The 13,719-nt window shown below is 57.3% G+C and overlaps 1 protein-coding gene across 2 annotated transcripts in view; it reads right to left on the minus strand.

Moving 5' to 3' along the window:
* Positions 1 to 13,719, minus strand: part of UBE2O (ubiquitin conjugating enzyme E2 O) — a 50,403-nt gene that overhangs the window by 10,474 nt on the left and 26,210 nt on the right. For both annotated transcript variants that reach the window (XM_065910586.1, XM_065910585.1), the window contains exons 2-4: positions 2,613 to 2,672; positions 2,400 to 2,510; positions 291 to 388 (exon numbers count right to left, since the gene is read on the minus strand). In XM_065910586.1, coding sequence (XP_065766658.1) covers positions 291 to 388; positions 2,400 to 2,510; positions 2,613 to 2,672 — 269 coding nt within the window. The remainder of the gene's footprint in view (positions 1 to 290; positions 389 to 2,399; positions 2,511 to 2,612; positions 2,673 to 13,719) is intronic.

Here is a 13,719-nt window from a genome sequence, read left to right on the forward strand (position 1 = left end):
AGCCAGCAGATCTCAGCGTTCGCCCCATTAACGTGCCTAAAGGAGAACATCAGCCCCTCCTGGGGGTCCTACGTGATGATGAGGGTCTCCCCAAGCCAGGGTAGAGGGAAGACTGGGAACTGAGCCGGAGAATCCAGCCAGGCTGACAAGGAGACCAGCCTGGGGTTGGGCCCTGAGACGCGAAGCCCACAGCCCCTGGCACGGCCCTTGCGGGACCTAGGACACATCCCTGGCCCCTTGCCCGGCTGCCCCCGCCCCCCGAGGGCTCCTGCGTGGTGGGGAGACCGCACCTGGCGCCGTTGGACAGTTTCAGGATGATCTGGTTCTTCAGGTCGTAGACCTTGCCCAGCCAGCAGTCGTAGGCGATGTAGTCCCCGTACATGAAGGGCTGCAGATCAGGGAGACAGCTGGTGAGACGACGGAGGACTCTGGTGTCCGGGACCCCCGTTCCTCTTGGCCCCACAGACAGGGCAAGAAGGCTCCGCGTGGGTCGGACCTAGTAACTTTGCAGCAAGCTTCCCCCAAGAGTCCCCAGCAGCTCGCCCCCACAGAGGCAGAGGCTGGACGGCCTTCCGAGGACACAGGACACGTGAGTGGGAGTGGGCTGGAGTGGGTGGTTACACAGTAAAGTGACTTAAATAAAAAGATAACTATACAGAGGATACAAGAGCCAAGTCTCCCTGCTGGGGACAGCAGTCACTAACAGGCAGGGGAAGAGAGAGGAGCTGGACTGGGGTCAGAGGGGTCAAGATGAACTCACACATCTCAATAGGTACACAGGACGGGCACAGGCATATTTAGGCGTGTGCGCGTACCCACCTACACACACACGTGGATTCCCTAGTGCTGCCCTGAATGGGGCCCAGGAGCAATTAGCACACCTAGCTTGCACCCAGACCGTGGCTTCTGAAAGAAACTAGGGCTCTCGGAACAAACGGCTGATTCTAGGCTGGATCAGAAATAATACGATATGGAAAGTAAGGAAGTGTTTTAAAAAAAATGGTGGAGACATGTCGAAAGAGCACAGATGCCAGCTTGAAGGGGTTCCTAATGGCCAAATCTGGGTGGGATCACTGAAGCAACAAAACAAGTAACGGATTACAACCAATGAATAAAACAGGAGTCTCTGCATCTGATGTAAAAAATGAAGATATAAATGGGACAGAAAGTACAGCTCTTCCATATGGTAGAATGCCAAACTCATAACAAAGCAGGCAGTGATGGTGTCGTGAAATCAGCATTTAGCAGCCATCAGAGTGCTGGCTGGGTCAGGTGGGAATTCTTAATGGAGGCTAAGGCTGGTGGATGGGGGTTGAGAAGCACCAGTTTATTGAAACAATCCCGGAATATCTCCCCACAAAACCAATATGATCGCTGGCAAAGGGGTGAATTCTGACTTTGTTGTGAGGCGGCTCAGCAGAGCTCAACACCACTGGGGAGCAAAGAGAATGTCCCCACACTGCGGCCGAGGCATGCTCCGGGCCAGGGAAGAGCTGAGCAGTACTTCTGGGGCAGTTCTGCCAAAAGCACGGGGCCCGAGGCTGTCATGGGCACTGCAGATGGCCCCATGCTCAGGGTCACCCGGGACAGGGAGACAAAGCAGGACTGGGAACCGCTCCAGCCTGGGGGAGATCAAAGAGCTGACGACTGAGTGTGTGCTCCCGATGGAGTCCGGGTCAGCAGGGGAAAACAGAGATTGTTGGGACAACTGAGTGGGGTCTGTGGATGGACAGTAACGTGTCAAGGTCCTAATCTGGGGGTTTGAATGGTGGTTAAATAGGAGAGTGTTTCTGTTTTGGGAAGATACACACTTAGTACTCAGGGAGCATACAGCATCATATTTGTAGCTTGCTTTCAGATGTTTCAGAAAAGCGGGGACTTCCCTGGCCATCCAGGTGTTAACACACAGTCAACGTAGCGGGCACGGGATCAATCCCTGGTCAGGGAACTAAGATCCCACATGCTGCATGGTGTGGCCAAAAAAAAAAGGTTAAAAACAAAGTTTCAGGAAAGAGGAGAAAAGAGAGAGGGAGGGAGAGAGGGGTGGGCGAGAGGGAGAGCAGACAGGCGCAGGTGCTGACGCGGCGACACGCCACCAGCTGAGGAATCCCGACGCTGCAGGAGACACTGGTACCTACAACTTTCAGTAAGTTTGGAATCTTAAGGACATAAATAAACTACTGGAAAAAAAAATTTGTTTCAAAAACGACAAAAAGTCTTAGAAGAGAAAGGAAACCAGCCGTGTCTACTGAAGACATAAAGCACCACCTGACCTCAAGTCAGGATGGCTAGCTCGCGAGAAGCACCATCAGGCCGCGAGGAGGGGCCGAGCCCTGGGCTTGGCCGCTCGGCCTGGAGGGAAGCAGAGCCCCGCGACGGAAGGCCGGCGGGGGGCTCACCCAGATGTGCTGCAGGTCCTTGCTGTTGACAGGGTAGACGATGCAGTTGGTGCCGATGAGCTTGACGGCGCAGTCGATGTTCACATCGATCACGGTGCCGCACTGGCTGTCCTGCGGGCGAGAAGGCATCCAGGCCCGCGCCGGCGCCCTGGGGGCCCCCCGACCCGCCCCGAGCTGCCCCAGGCCTCGCCCGCCGGTGGGACAGGGACTCACAGTGGAGCGCATGTGCCGGACCACATCTCGGGGCACCACGGAGCGGTCCTCGAGCTTCAGCTGGAACAGAGAGCAGAGAGTGAGAGCTCGGCGTCCAGGCACACGGGGTACCGTCTCCTCTCAGCTCCGTATACTTCACTACGTGCAGCCAAGCGCAAAACCCCGAGTCCCCCCGGGCCGTCCCAAATCCCACGCGCCCCGGCACCCGGGTCAGGGGACAGGACCGCACTCCGATCAGGGACAGACCAGGAGCGGCCTCCCCGGTCCAAGGCGATTGTCAGGCTCACCGGAGGGAACTGATCACACTGGAAAGGGTGGCTAAGCGATAGACCACGGAAAGCCTCACTTAAACCAGAGCAAAACATTCTGCTGTGAGTGGAGTCCTCTCTCCGCCTCTGCCTGCCCCGCGCCCCTGCCGCTGGGTGCTGGAGAGGGTGGGCTGGAGGAGTGTGATGCAAGGCTGGGGAGCACCCCGAGGTGGCTATCAGCCACACCACCTTCTAATCTGGGCTATCCTGCCCCGCCAGCCGCAGCCTGCTCCTTATCGACGGCCCCGCGGAGGACTGCAGGCTGCTGAGTAACTCAGGATGCTGGCTTCTGGAGCCCGGCCGGCTCCACAGCAAGTGGTGACCCCTCCCCTGCATGACTGTCCCCACCACCACACAGGATCCCCACAACAGCCTGACGCTTCTCCTCTGAGCCAGCCCACCTTCTGCACTGGCCCGCCAAGCCTGGGGCGGCTCCTCTGGGGTTCTTCACTGTGTCCTGGGAAAGGGGGGGCCCTCTGGGACTGACCACCTCCCTAGCTCAGAACCTCCAAGACCCCAAACAAGGAGCGGGGAGGAGCCGTTCCCACAGACACCCAGCTGAAGACCCCCTCAGGGTCACTCTCGCCACCGCAGAACCGGCGGCCTGGAAAGGCGACCTCCATGAGGTGGCCTGAGGTATTGAAAAGGGAGACACGCTCAAGGTCACCGAAACCCCGGCATCTGTGCGATGTGACTCAGGAAACAAGGAAAGCGGGAGCAACAGGCCCGCACCAACAGGTGACCGAGACGCTCCCACAGGGAGGGAGCCCCGGGTTAGGCACGGCAGACCTTCACCCGAGAGGAGACGGCACTGCAGCTCTCGGGGCTCAGAGGATTCACAGGCGGTGAAAGCAGACGGCCACCGGGCGCCTGGCTCAAGGAAGCACGCAGCCGAGGCCCACTGAGATCACTCCACCCGCCTCTGCTGCCCCCAGGTGCAGGCTGACGACCCCAAGTTCAGGATCCGAGACCCCAGCGGGCTTCGACGGGCCATGTGGAACTCTGCCAAGAAGGTACTGGAATGACGGTGCCCATTTTTCTAATTCAAGCAATCCCGTCCTCTAACCCTCTGGGTCCAAATCCCTGGGTAGGACATGGTATTTTCAGTGCTGTCCCGCTCCATCTCAAACCTCTGCTCCTATTTTAGACTTCAAAAAGCCACAACTACAGGTCTTTCCAAGTTGCCATGGAAACCAGGAGTTGCAGCAAGGGGAAGCCTTCTGGGAGAGGGGCTGTGAGTGAGGGGTGGGAGGCAACCCTGCATCTGGCCGTGAGGTACAGCGGCCCCACCTCGCATCAGGGTCGGTCCCCGAGAGCACCCTGGGGAAAGGATGGGAGTGGCCCGGCGCAGACCCCGAGTCAGTGCAGTCCTGGCAGGGACAAGGCCCAGCCCCGCTGCCCCCGCGGGCAGAGGGGACGCTGAGGCCACAGCTCATGAAAGCTGGCATCATGGTCAGGCCAGGGGCGGGCTTTCTCCTTCCTCCCCTTGTGGAAGTGCTGACAGGATGTGGGGCAGGCGGGACACAGAGTTCCCGGGGGGTGGAGGGGGCGGCCTGGGGAGCCAACACGTCCCGGGTGGGGCTCCCCGACCTGAACTCGGCCTCCTGCCAGAGCCTGACTCCCTTCCACCGTGAAGCTGGGTCTGCAGACTCTTCTAATCCTGCAGGACAATGACAATGACACAGTGTGTGCTGAGTGGGAGCGGCAGGGATGGCAGGGAGGAGAGCAGGGCGCCAGGGCCATGATTCTGTCTGTGTGCCCTCCCCTGGGGCTCCCAGAAGCAGAACACAGGACGCCTGGGAGGCCAGGACGACCCGCCAGGCTCTCCTCTCTGCTCCACAGCGTTGCCTCCTGGGCGCCCGCGTGCCCCCACACCAGGCATGGACTGGGCCTTCCCCTGGTCCTCCTCGCCTCTCCCTGCCCCGGGCACGTGCGCCCGGCATCTCACAGGCTCTGGAAGGAACCCCTGCTCTGGAGGCCTCTCCTCACAGCGACAGCACACCTGGTGTGTGTCACGCTCCATGCACATGCGGTCTTCAAGCAGTTCACGTGTTTTAACCAGAGAAATCCTCCACAACTCCGCGGAATCAGTATATATCCTGGCCATACAGAGGAGGAGCCTGAGACAAAGAGCTGATGAAGCACGCATGCAGGGTCACACCGCTCCCAAGTGGTGCAGCCTGGACTTGAACTCGGGCAGTCCAGCTCGAGTCCATTCTCTTAACCACATAAAAAGCTCCTCCCTTCCCAGAGCTGTAGAGACAAGAACGGAGCAGAACGCATTTCCATGCACTCTGCAAGACAGTGATCCTTGTTCTGGTTGTAAAAGCAGTAACTGCTCTGTTCATTTCTGCAGCACATGGCAGGGAGCTGACGTGGTTTCAGACAGCGGATGTCATGAGGGCCCCGGAGCACCCACCAAGGCCGCTAGGTGGGAGAAGCCCCCTGGTCTCTCTCAGGAGAGTGCCCTCTGCTCCTCCCGCCCTCCAGAGATCCAGTACCCAGACCACAGGTGCCAGACACGGGGCTGACACCAGGGGGCGCTCCGCCCGCTCCAGGAAACTGCCAGGTTCAGAGGGAAACTGAGGCAGACACAGTCTCATTCTTTGCTGGGTGCACTCTGATGTAGTTTTTAAAGTCACCAGGGTGGGGTCTGAGGTGGTCAACTATGGTTTAACATTTCTGGAGGAGAGCTGTAGCTGTCAGAGGTTTCTTAACAGAAAAAAAAGACAACACAACACACCAAAATGACCAGTGTCCGAGTGAAGAGGGGCTTCGTGGTTTGTAAAGTGAGCATGCGTTACTTTGGAAAGACTGAGGGGCAGGAGGGGAAGACGGTGACACAGGATGAGGTGGCCGGACGGCACCACCGAGCCAATGAACGTGAACTTGCGCAAACTCCAGGAGATGGTGGGGGACAGGGAAGCCTGCCGGCCATGGGGCTGCAAAGGGTCGGGTACAACTTGGCAACAACAGCTGGTTTACAATCCTGTGTTTGTTCCAAGTGTACAGCACAGAGATCTGTTTTTGTGAGTTTTTTTCTTGGTACATTATATTTATTATAGGTTATTATAAGATACTGGGTATGATAATTAATTCCCTGTGCTTAGACACTTTTGGGACATGTCTGACGGATGTGCCTGGTGGAATCCAAGAACACACGTCCTTTGCTTCCATTGCCTCCTCTGGAAATAGGAGTAGCAGACAACACACCTGCTCCCCACGGGGGGCGGGGAATTCCTGCACCTTTGCGGGTGGGGGAGCCAGGCCTCAGGGAGAACAGGCACTGCTGAGACAGGTCCTGCTCTGACTCAGCTTCCGTTCAGTGAAGCCCAGGAACAGATAGTTACTCGCGTGTGTGCATGTGCGCACACACACACACACACACCAGGTGGGGCCATGTGCGCCACACACACACACACACACACACACGCTTCCATTCAGTGAAGGCCAGGAACAGATAGTTACTCGCATGTGTGCATGTGCGCGTGCACACACACACACAGATCAGGCGGTGCCATGTGCGCCACACACACACACACACACACACACACACACACACACACGCTTCCATTCAGTCACACACACACACGCTTCCATTCAGTCACACACACACACACACACACACACACACACACACACACGCTTCCATTCAGTGAAGCCCAGGAACAGATAGTTACTCGCATGTGTGCATGTGCGCGTGCACACACACACACACCAGGCGGTGCCATGTGCCACACACACACACACACACACACACACTTCAGTGAAGCCCAGGAACAGATAGTTACTCGCGTGTGTGCATGTGCGCGTGCACACACACACACAGATCAGGCGGTGCCATGTGCCACACAGAAAATCAAGGCACTACCAGGCGATGTAATGAGGGAGTGACTGGAAGTGGGAGGTGAGCTCGAGTGAGTTATTTTAAGTGGGTGATCAAGAAAGGCCATTCCAAGGGGACATGTGACCGGAGACCTGAGTGTATTAAGGGAGGGGCCTCGCCAAGCAGATAAGAAAGCTGTCCCCAAGCCCCAGTGGCGTCTGCCTGGAGTGTTCAGTGACCAGCAGAGGCTGAGGCAGCCACAGTGAGCAGGAGGCAAGGCCGGGCGTCTCGGGCCTCAGAGAGAGCACCAGGGAAGGACCTGAGCGTCCACCCTGAGCGAGGCGGGAGCTCCTGCAGGTCTCTGCGGTGGGGCATGCTGGGAGAATCACCCGGCGGTTGGCAGAGAAGATGCTGCAGAGCAGGCAGCCCAGAGGTTCTCAACTGTGCAACTGTGCCCCCAGGGGACACGTGTAATATCTGGAGACACCTGGTTGTCACAGCTGGGGGAAGGGGCTCCTGGTGGGTGGAGGCCAGGGATACCATTAAACATCCAACAAACCACAGGACAGCCCATGACAGAGAATGATCAGCCTAAAGCATCATCGGTGCAGAGGTGGAGGCACCCTCAGGCTGCTCCCAGGAGAGCCCGGTGGTGTGGACACCGGGGGTGGGTTAAGGGATCGCCCTCCCTGCTTCCTGAGATCAGAACTAACGGGGTGCTTCAAGTTGGAAAGCGATGTGGTGGCACAGGAGAGAGTGGGGACCCCGCGGGGGGAGGACGACCTGGCAGGGAGGCTGCGCACATCCGTTTCGCCCCTTTCTGGGCTCCCAGGGGCTCTGCTCAGGCCAGGAGGCCCACGCTCTGCCCCTTGCCCCCGGGGCTGCCCCAGGCGCACAGGGCTCCCCTGCGCTGCAGCTCAGGGTCTAGACCCTCAATCACAACACTGCTCCCGGCTGACCTGGAAGAACCTAAATCACGGAATAAAAATGTTCTAAGGAGAGAAAAAGACAAGCTAAGGCTGATCAACTGGCTGAAAACACAAGGAAGCTGAAACAAGATGCTACTTTCTAGTGGATCTGAACATCATATCCCGTAGGACTGGGTGGCCCTATGGGTTGGCATGCTCAGTGGGGGCCAAGCACGTGCCCGAGGGATAAAAGGGGCCTTCGTGCCTGGTCCCTAAGACCAGCACCCACTAACGGGGCCCCTAGCGTGAGAGGGGAAGCAGTAGGAAGTCAGACAACAAGCAGAGAAGGGCCCTGCAAGGAGCCTGAACATCTGTGTTGAGGCTGGAAGCCGCCCACCCACCACTGTCCTGTCAAACTCTGGAGGCCAAAACACGGGGGAGGAGAGGCGTGTGTCCTTCAGAGCGAGAGCAAGAGAACCAGGCGGGCTTCTCCAGGGGTTAGTGATGTGGGCTGCACCAGATCCTCAACTGATAATGGGAGTGGCTTCGAACTCAGGGCTCAAGGACCAGCTGTCTGTCAGCCCCCCACAGAGCCCCTGGCGAGTGAGTGGAAGACGTGGAAGACGGCGTGTGTGTTGGGGGGGATGGGCCCACTGTGACCCCAATTTGGGCTGTGGTTGGTGGACTGGGTCAGGCCCTTCCTGGGGTGGGGTTGGGGTGCAGGGAAGTGGCAGGTCCAGCAGACACACTCGGGCAATAAGGCTGTTTACCTAGGCCAGGACTCAAAGAACGATTCCTCAAAGAAATATGATGAGGTCAGACCAGTGCTGGAAATTTCTAAAGGTCTGCTATTCCCGAGGGGTAAAAACAATCCGAGAAACACGATCCCTCCTACCCCTCGAGCCAGCACAGTGGTCACTGCGGGGTGAGGTGGGGGGACTTCGGGTCCCCTAACCAGCCCCCCTCACTCTCTCAGTCGAGGCCGCAGAGGCTGCAGTGGGTCCCAGTCCTGCTGCCCTTGGGTCCACTTGGCTGGGAACCCGGGCTCACTGCGGAGGCCGCCCCGTGCGCTGCAGAGCGAGACGGGGGCGGGGGCACGCTGGCCACCGGCTGAGCAGCCCAGCTCAGTTTGGGGGGTGAGACTGGAGGAAACTACTCAACAGCAACTTCGCTAAACCTAGGACTGAGGTAAGTGAAACTCTTCTTAGTGTTCCTATGGAGCCAAGGCGTGCTAAGATTACAAAATGTGAAACAAGGAATGTACACACTCTTTTAAGGATGTAGAAAGATCTGGTGCAGAGATGGGTGGGGAAAGGAGAGGGGCAGACCCAGGGATACAGACTCCCTCCTTCCAATACGAATGCAATCTGGAGGCCAGGGAAGCTGTGCTGGCAGACTGGCAGGTTTACCCCTCGGTGCACAATTATGAAAAAGCCTTGGGAATGGATACTCCCTACAGCAGATATTTTTTTTCTTTTTGCCATGCAGTTTCGCCTGTGCGATCCCCATTCCCCACCCAGGCCCTCGGCGCTGAAAGTGGGGAGTCCTAACCACTGGACCACCAGGGGATTCCGGAGCGACACCGTTTCCAACTGACGGTTCGGCCGGCTAGTGGGTTATGAAATCAATTTAGTGGGTCATGGCCAACACCGGGCTCATCACATACAGGAAGGGTGAATACTGTCTTGAGGAAACTTTTTCAGTTGCATAAACGACATACACGAGTCCTGGGTCACGACATAAAAGGTGTAGTCAGCGGTGGGTCACTTTCAAGGTGTCTGTGAGTCCCCACCCTACCCAGCTGCCCTGCGGATCCTCACTGGCTGGGTCCTTTCTGGCTTGGGTTTCAGCCAGTTCTATCAAGTGGAGGGACACATCTCTAGTTAGAAGCTGGTCCAGAGCCAGAACCAAGCAAGCGATCAAAAATCCTAGGATCCAAATGTTTACACGCAGACACTGTGGGGCTGGGGAAACTCTTAACTCTTTCTGACCTTACTTAAAATGTCAGTATGCTGGCTTTCAGAACAGTCCCACTGGGAGTGGCAGGAAACGGTACTAACTATGGGCTGGAGCCGCGCTCCTCTGCCAGCTTTCAGTTCTGAATGCATCTGGGGACCTGACTGGCCAGTGAGCCTAGTGAATGCCAGAGTAATGACGCTCTCACAGCAGTTGACCATCATGTGACTGAAAGTCCCTAAAAATCCAGCCATCAGCAAGCTGCCCACCTGAGGTTCGAAGGTCTCACTGGCAAACACAAATGGCCAGAGGGCCTCACGTGCCTGCGGGAGAAGAGCTGGAAACGGCTGGGCAGTGGGAGAACAGACCAACGCTGCTGCCCCTCGCTGGAAAATTCTGTCAGTCACATGCTACAGAAACCACTCAGCAGAAGCTCCGCTGAATCCAAACACTGAGGTCAATCAATTCAATAGTTTTTTAGTGTTTTCTACAGATTTCAGAACGAGACAAGAGTACAAATATGAAGGTATGTGTCCCAGCTTTACAAAAGTTACACTTAGTTGGAAGGAGACAAAATGAAAATATCTGAAAACACTAAAACTTCTGTTGCCAAAGGGCAGGTGGGGGAGGTGGGAAGGGCCAGGCTGCAGAGGAAATGTCCATCAGAGATGTAGGCAAGGGTTACCACCACCCCCGCCACACTCACACCCTTCCAGATGAAAGCTGTGCTGGCCAGGCCTCTGACTCTCACCCCCCGGGGTGGTGGCCCTGTCCCCAGGGTCCCCCTTGCTCTGATGGCACACCGCAGGCCAGAAGCCTGCAATCAGGGCCAGGCAATGCAGCATGACTGCATCACTGCCTGGAAACTGCAGCTGCGGCCTGCCAGCTTGCGGAGACGGCCCAAGGCTCAGCATGCCCAAGGGGACAGACAAAGGGGACCGAGTCCAACTGCCTGCTAAGTGAGGGGGAAGGACCGGAGAGCTGGGCCTGGCAGCGGACCGGCTGAAGCCCGGGCAGCAGAGTTGGGTCTCTGCAGATGCTGCAGCGTTTGGGGGGAAGGGCAGCGCCGGCCTTCAAGAACTCAGCACTGCGCCCAGTGTCTTGGCCCCAGCCTGACCAGCCTGGCTCCAAAAAGGACGAAAGAGCCCAGGACTCCTGGATTCGGAAGGAGGGTATGAGACGGGAAGCTTCAGAGTGAAAAGAACTCCCTCCTCAAGAGGTAAAGAAGTCAACAGCATAGTTTCAGGCCTGTCCTCATGGCTGGGCTGCTGGGCATCCCTGAGGAGGCAGAGAGCAGGCCCAGAGAGGGCTCAGCGCTGCGCTCCAGACCCCTCCCTCACCCCCACGTGTCTGATGTCAGCTTAGGTCGCAGAACGATGACCCAGGCTGGGAACCCTGCGGGCAGACCTTCACGGAGCTCACACTGCGTGGGGACAAGCCCTGCGTGTAGAGGTCAGAGGTACTGCTGCGGTCTCTCTCACCCGCAGGGCAGGCTGGCGGCTCGGAGAGGTGAGGGGCCTGCCCAGACCACCGGCGCCGGGACTCCAGGGCCCTGGATCTGCTATCTCCTTCCTCATTCGGCGGGCGTGGCCCTCCTCCTGGCCCCTGAGGCATCTTCCTGGATCTCAATGGAAATGCAGGCTCGGAGGCCCCCGCCAGCCCGGCCACCTCAGAGTCCACTGGTTAACAAGGTCTCCGGGTGACCCAGGGGCATGTCATCTTGTCCTCACGCAACAGCGGCTCAACCGAGGGGCCCGGGGGTGGAAGGAGGGGCCCAGCACAGGCTCCCTGCCCAGTAGGTCCCCCGGATGGTAACCTGAAAGCAGGCATTCGGAAAAGGTTCCTAAAGCGATTTTGATACATAGCCCCTGGCTCTTCTGACTGGCATTTTAAAGGCAGCAAGAGAGGAGAAGAAACAGCTGAAAGGGCCTGTGTCTGGGTCCAGCAAGGCAGGCTGAGCCCACCCTCAAGTGCCAGGGACCCCATTTGGAGGAAGCACAGCCTCCCGGGCTGCACACCAACCTCTGCGTGTGCCTCAGACACTTGCTGTCACTATTTCAAGGCGTGGAAGGGATACCCACCCTGGGGCACTGGGTGTCACTCACGCACCAACTGGCCTGATGACCCTGGCAGAGACTGAGTGGCTCCTGGGGGCTGCTATCAACCTCCTGGTTTGATTTTTAAGTCCTAAAACCCTGACTGACCTCAAAAAGATAGACTTCCTGGGGTGGGGAGAAGTGTCCCTCCAGCCCCGTCGGCACAGGGAGGCGAGGTCGTGGCTGCCCACGCCGAGAGCCAGGGCCGCGGAAGCCACAGCACGGCCACGCCCGGGCTGCAGGGCTGAGTAAGACCCGTCACCTCCCCGGGCAAACCCCGGGACAGGTAGCCCCTTCCGGCTCCAGAGCTCGTCCCCTCAGTGCCTCCGGGAGCCCTGGGGTCTACCTGCCCAGCGCCTGCCCTTGCTGAGGGGCCAGGTGGGGAGTCCATCGGGAATGTGTACCCCCAAAGACCCCTGGCCCGAGAAGGCCCTGTGACGGGAGGGAGTGCCAGGGCTGAGCCTGGACTGTGCCCCTGAAGGTTTCTCCCCAGGAACTCAGACCTCAGCTGGAGGAAACAAATATATGAAATGAACACCTATGAAGACAGAAACAAGCCGGAAAAATTAACATACAGGTGCCTTTTGATTTAGAGGGTGTTTCTAAAAGGTCTTGTATAAACTGAAAGGATTTCAGTATCAGGGAGCTCTTTCAAAGAAAATCCCAGGAAATCTTGGAGTCTGCCAGTCACTACCTTCTTGTTTATATGGTCACAATTCTCCTCCTCTTTTAATGAGAGCAGACACACCCACCTCCAGGACCAAGAGTGATGCGGACCAAGGGGATGCGGCCAAGAGTGAATCAGAGCGCGTGGGAGATGGAGCGCTCAGCTGGTGGCCCAGCGGCGCTGAGGTGCCTACCCCGGGAGAGGTGTGATCCAGGGACCCAGTGCGGAGGAGACAGCGCCGTGTGGGACAGGGGTCAGTGCAGGCCAGGGACCAGCGCCGGCGCTCTCAGGCCCCGGGGAGCGGGGGGGTGGGGGCAGGGGAAGGAGTGCTCACGGCCGATCAGGAGCAAGGGCCTGGAGACGGCGTGCAGGGGGTGGTCCCAGAGCTGGCACTCATAGAGTGAGCCTCGCCCCCGGCCTCCACCAGGACGAGGACAGCCTTGGAGGCTCACGGAGCCCCTGTGCTGTCGGAGGAGAAGGGGTGACCAGTGAGCAGACGCCAGCACACGAGACCCTGGCCTGACTTTCTTTTCTGTCTGACTAAGCATGAAACTTCCTTCCTCCGAGCTCCTCTAGGTCTCACACGGGAAGAAGGACGTCTCAGCTAGAATTCATATTGTCACAGGTCTGAAGGAGGACACGGTTCTGAGAGTGAGGGATTCAAAATGCATCTCCACTACTGGACACCCACCTCCAGACGCCAAGCCCTAAAATCAGCAACAGCAAGGCAGTGTTTTGGCTGAACACCCACCACTGTGTTTGATCTCTGAAGGGCAACTGGTGGAAACGAACCAATGGGCCCATAAAAACACAGTGGAGAAGTCTGGATATATTTAACCCAGCAGTGTTGAAATAGCAAAAGATTATGAAGAAAAACGGACGCCACCTCGGCAGGTCCCTCGGGAGGAGGACTAAGTTTTAAAGCAACTGTCAGAATCCTCAGAGCTCTTTCGAAAACACTGATTCCTGATATATATATAAAACCCCAAACCCACTGACTGAATCTCTAGGTGAAACCAGCAATCTATTTCTTAGTGTTCCCTGGGCGAGTCCGATTACCAGCCTGGTTAAAATAGCTCACTTTCAACCAGTATGTTTCTCTTTCTTCTAAAACAAAAGAGGGCCCTGACTACCCAGGGACATTTGTTTTTAATTTTTTTTTTTTTGGCTGCACACCATGGCCTGAGCAGTTCCCTGACCAGAGATCAAAACCTTATCCCCTGTAGTTAACCACTGGACCATCAGGGAGGTCCCCGTTATTAATTTTTTAAAAAATTTCAAGATAAAAAACCTGGGGGATCAAGATGCAAAAGTGAGGTGGATTACAATAACTGGAAAGCAAAGTG

The sequence above is a fragment of the Muntiacus reevesi genome, chromosome 18, assembly GCF_963930625.1.
Source record: "Muntiacus reevesi chromosome 18, mMunRee1.1, whole genome shotgun sequence".
NCBI lineage: Eukaryota > Metazoa > Chordata > Mammalia > Artiodactyla > Cervidae > Muntiacus > Muntiacus reevesi.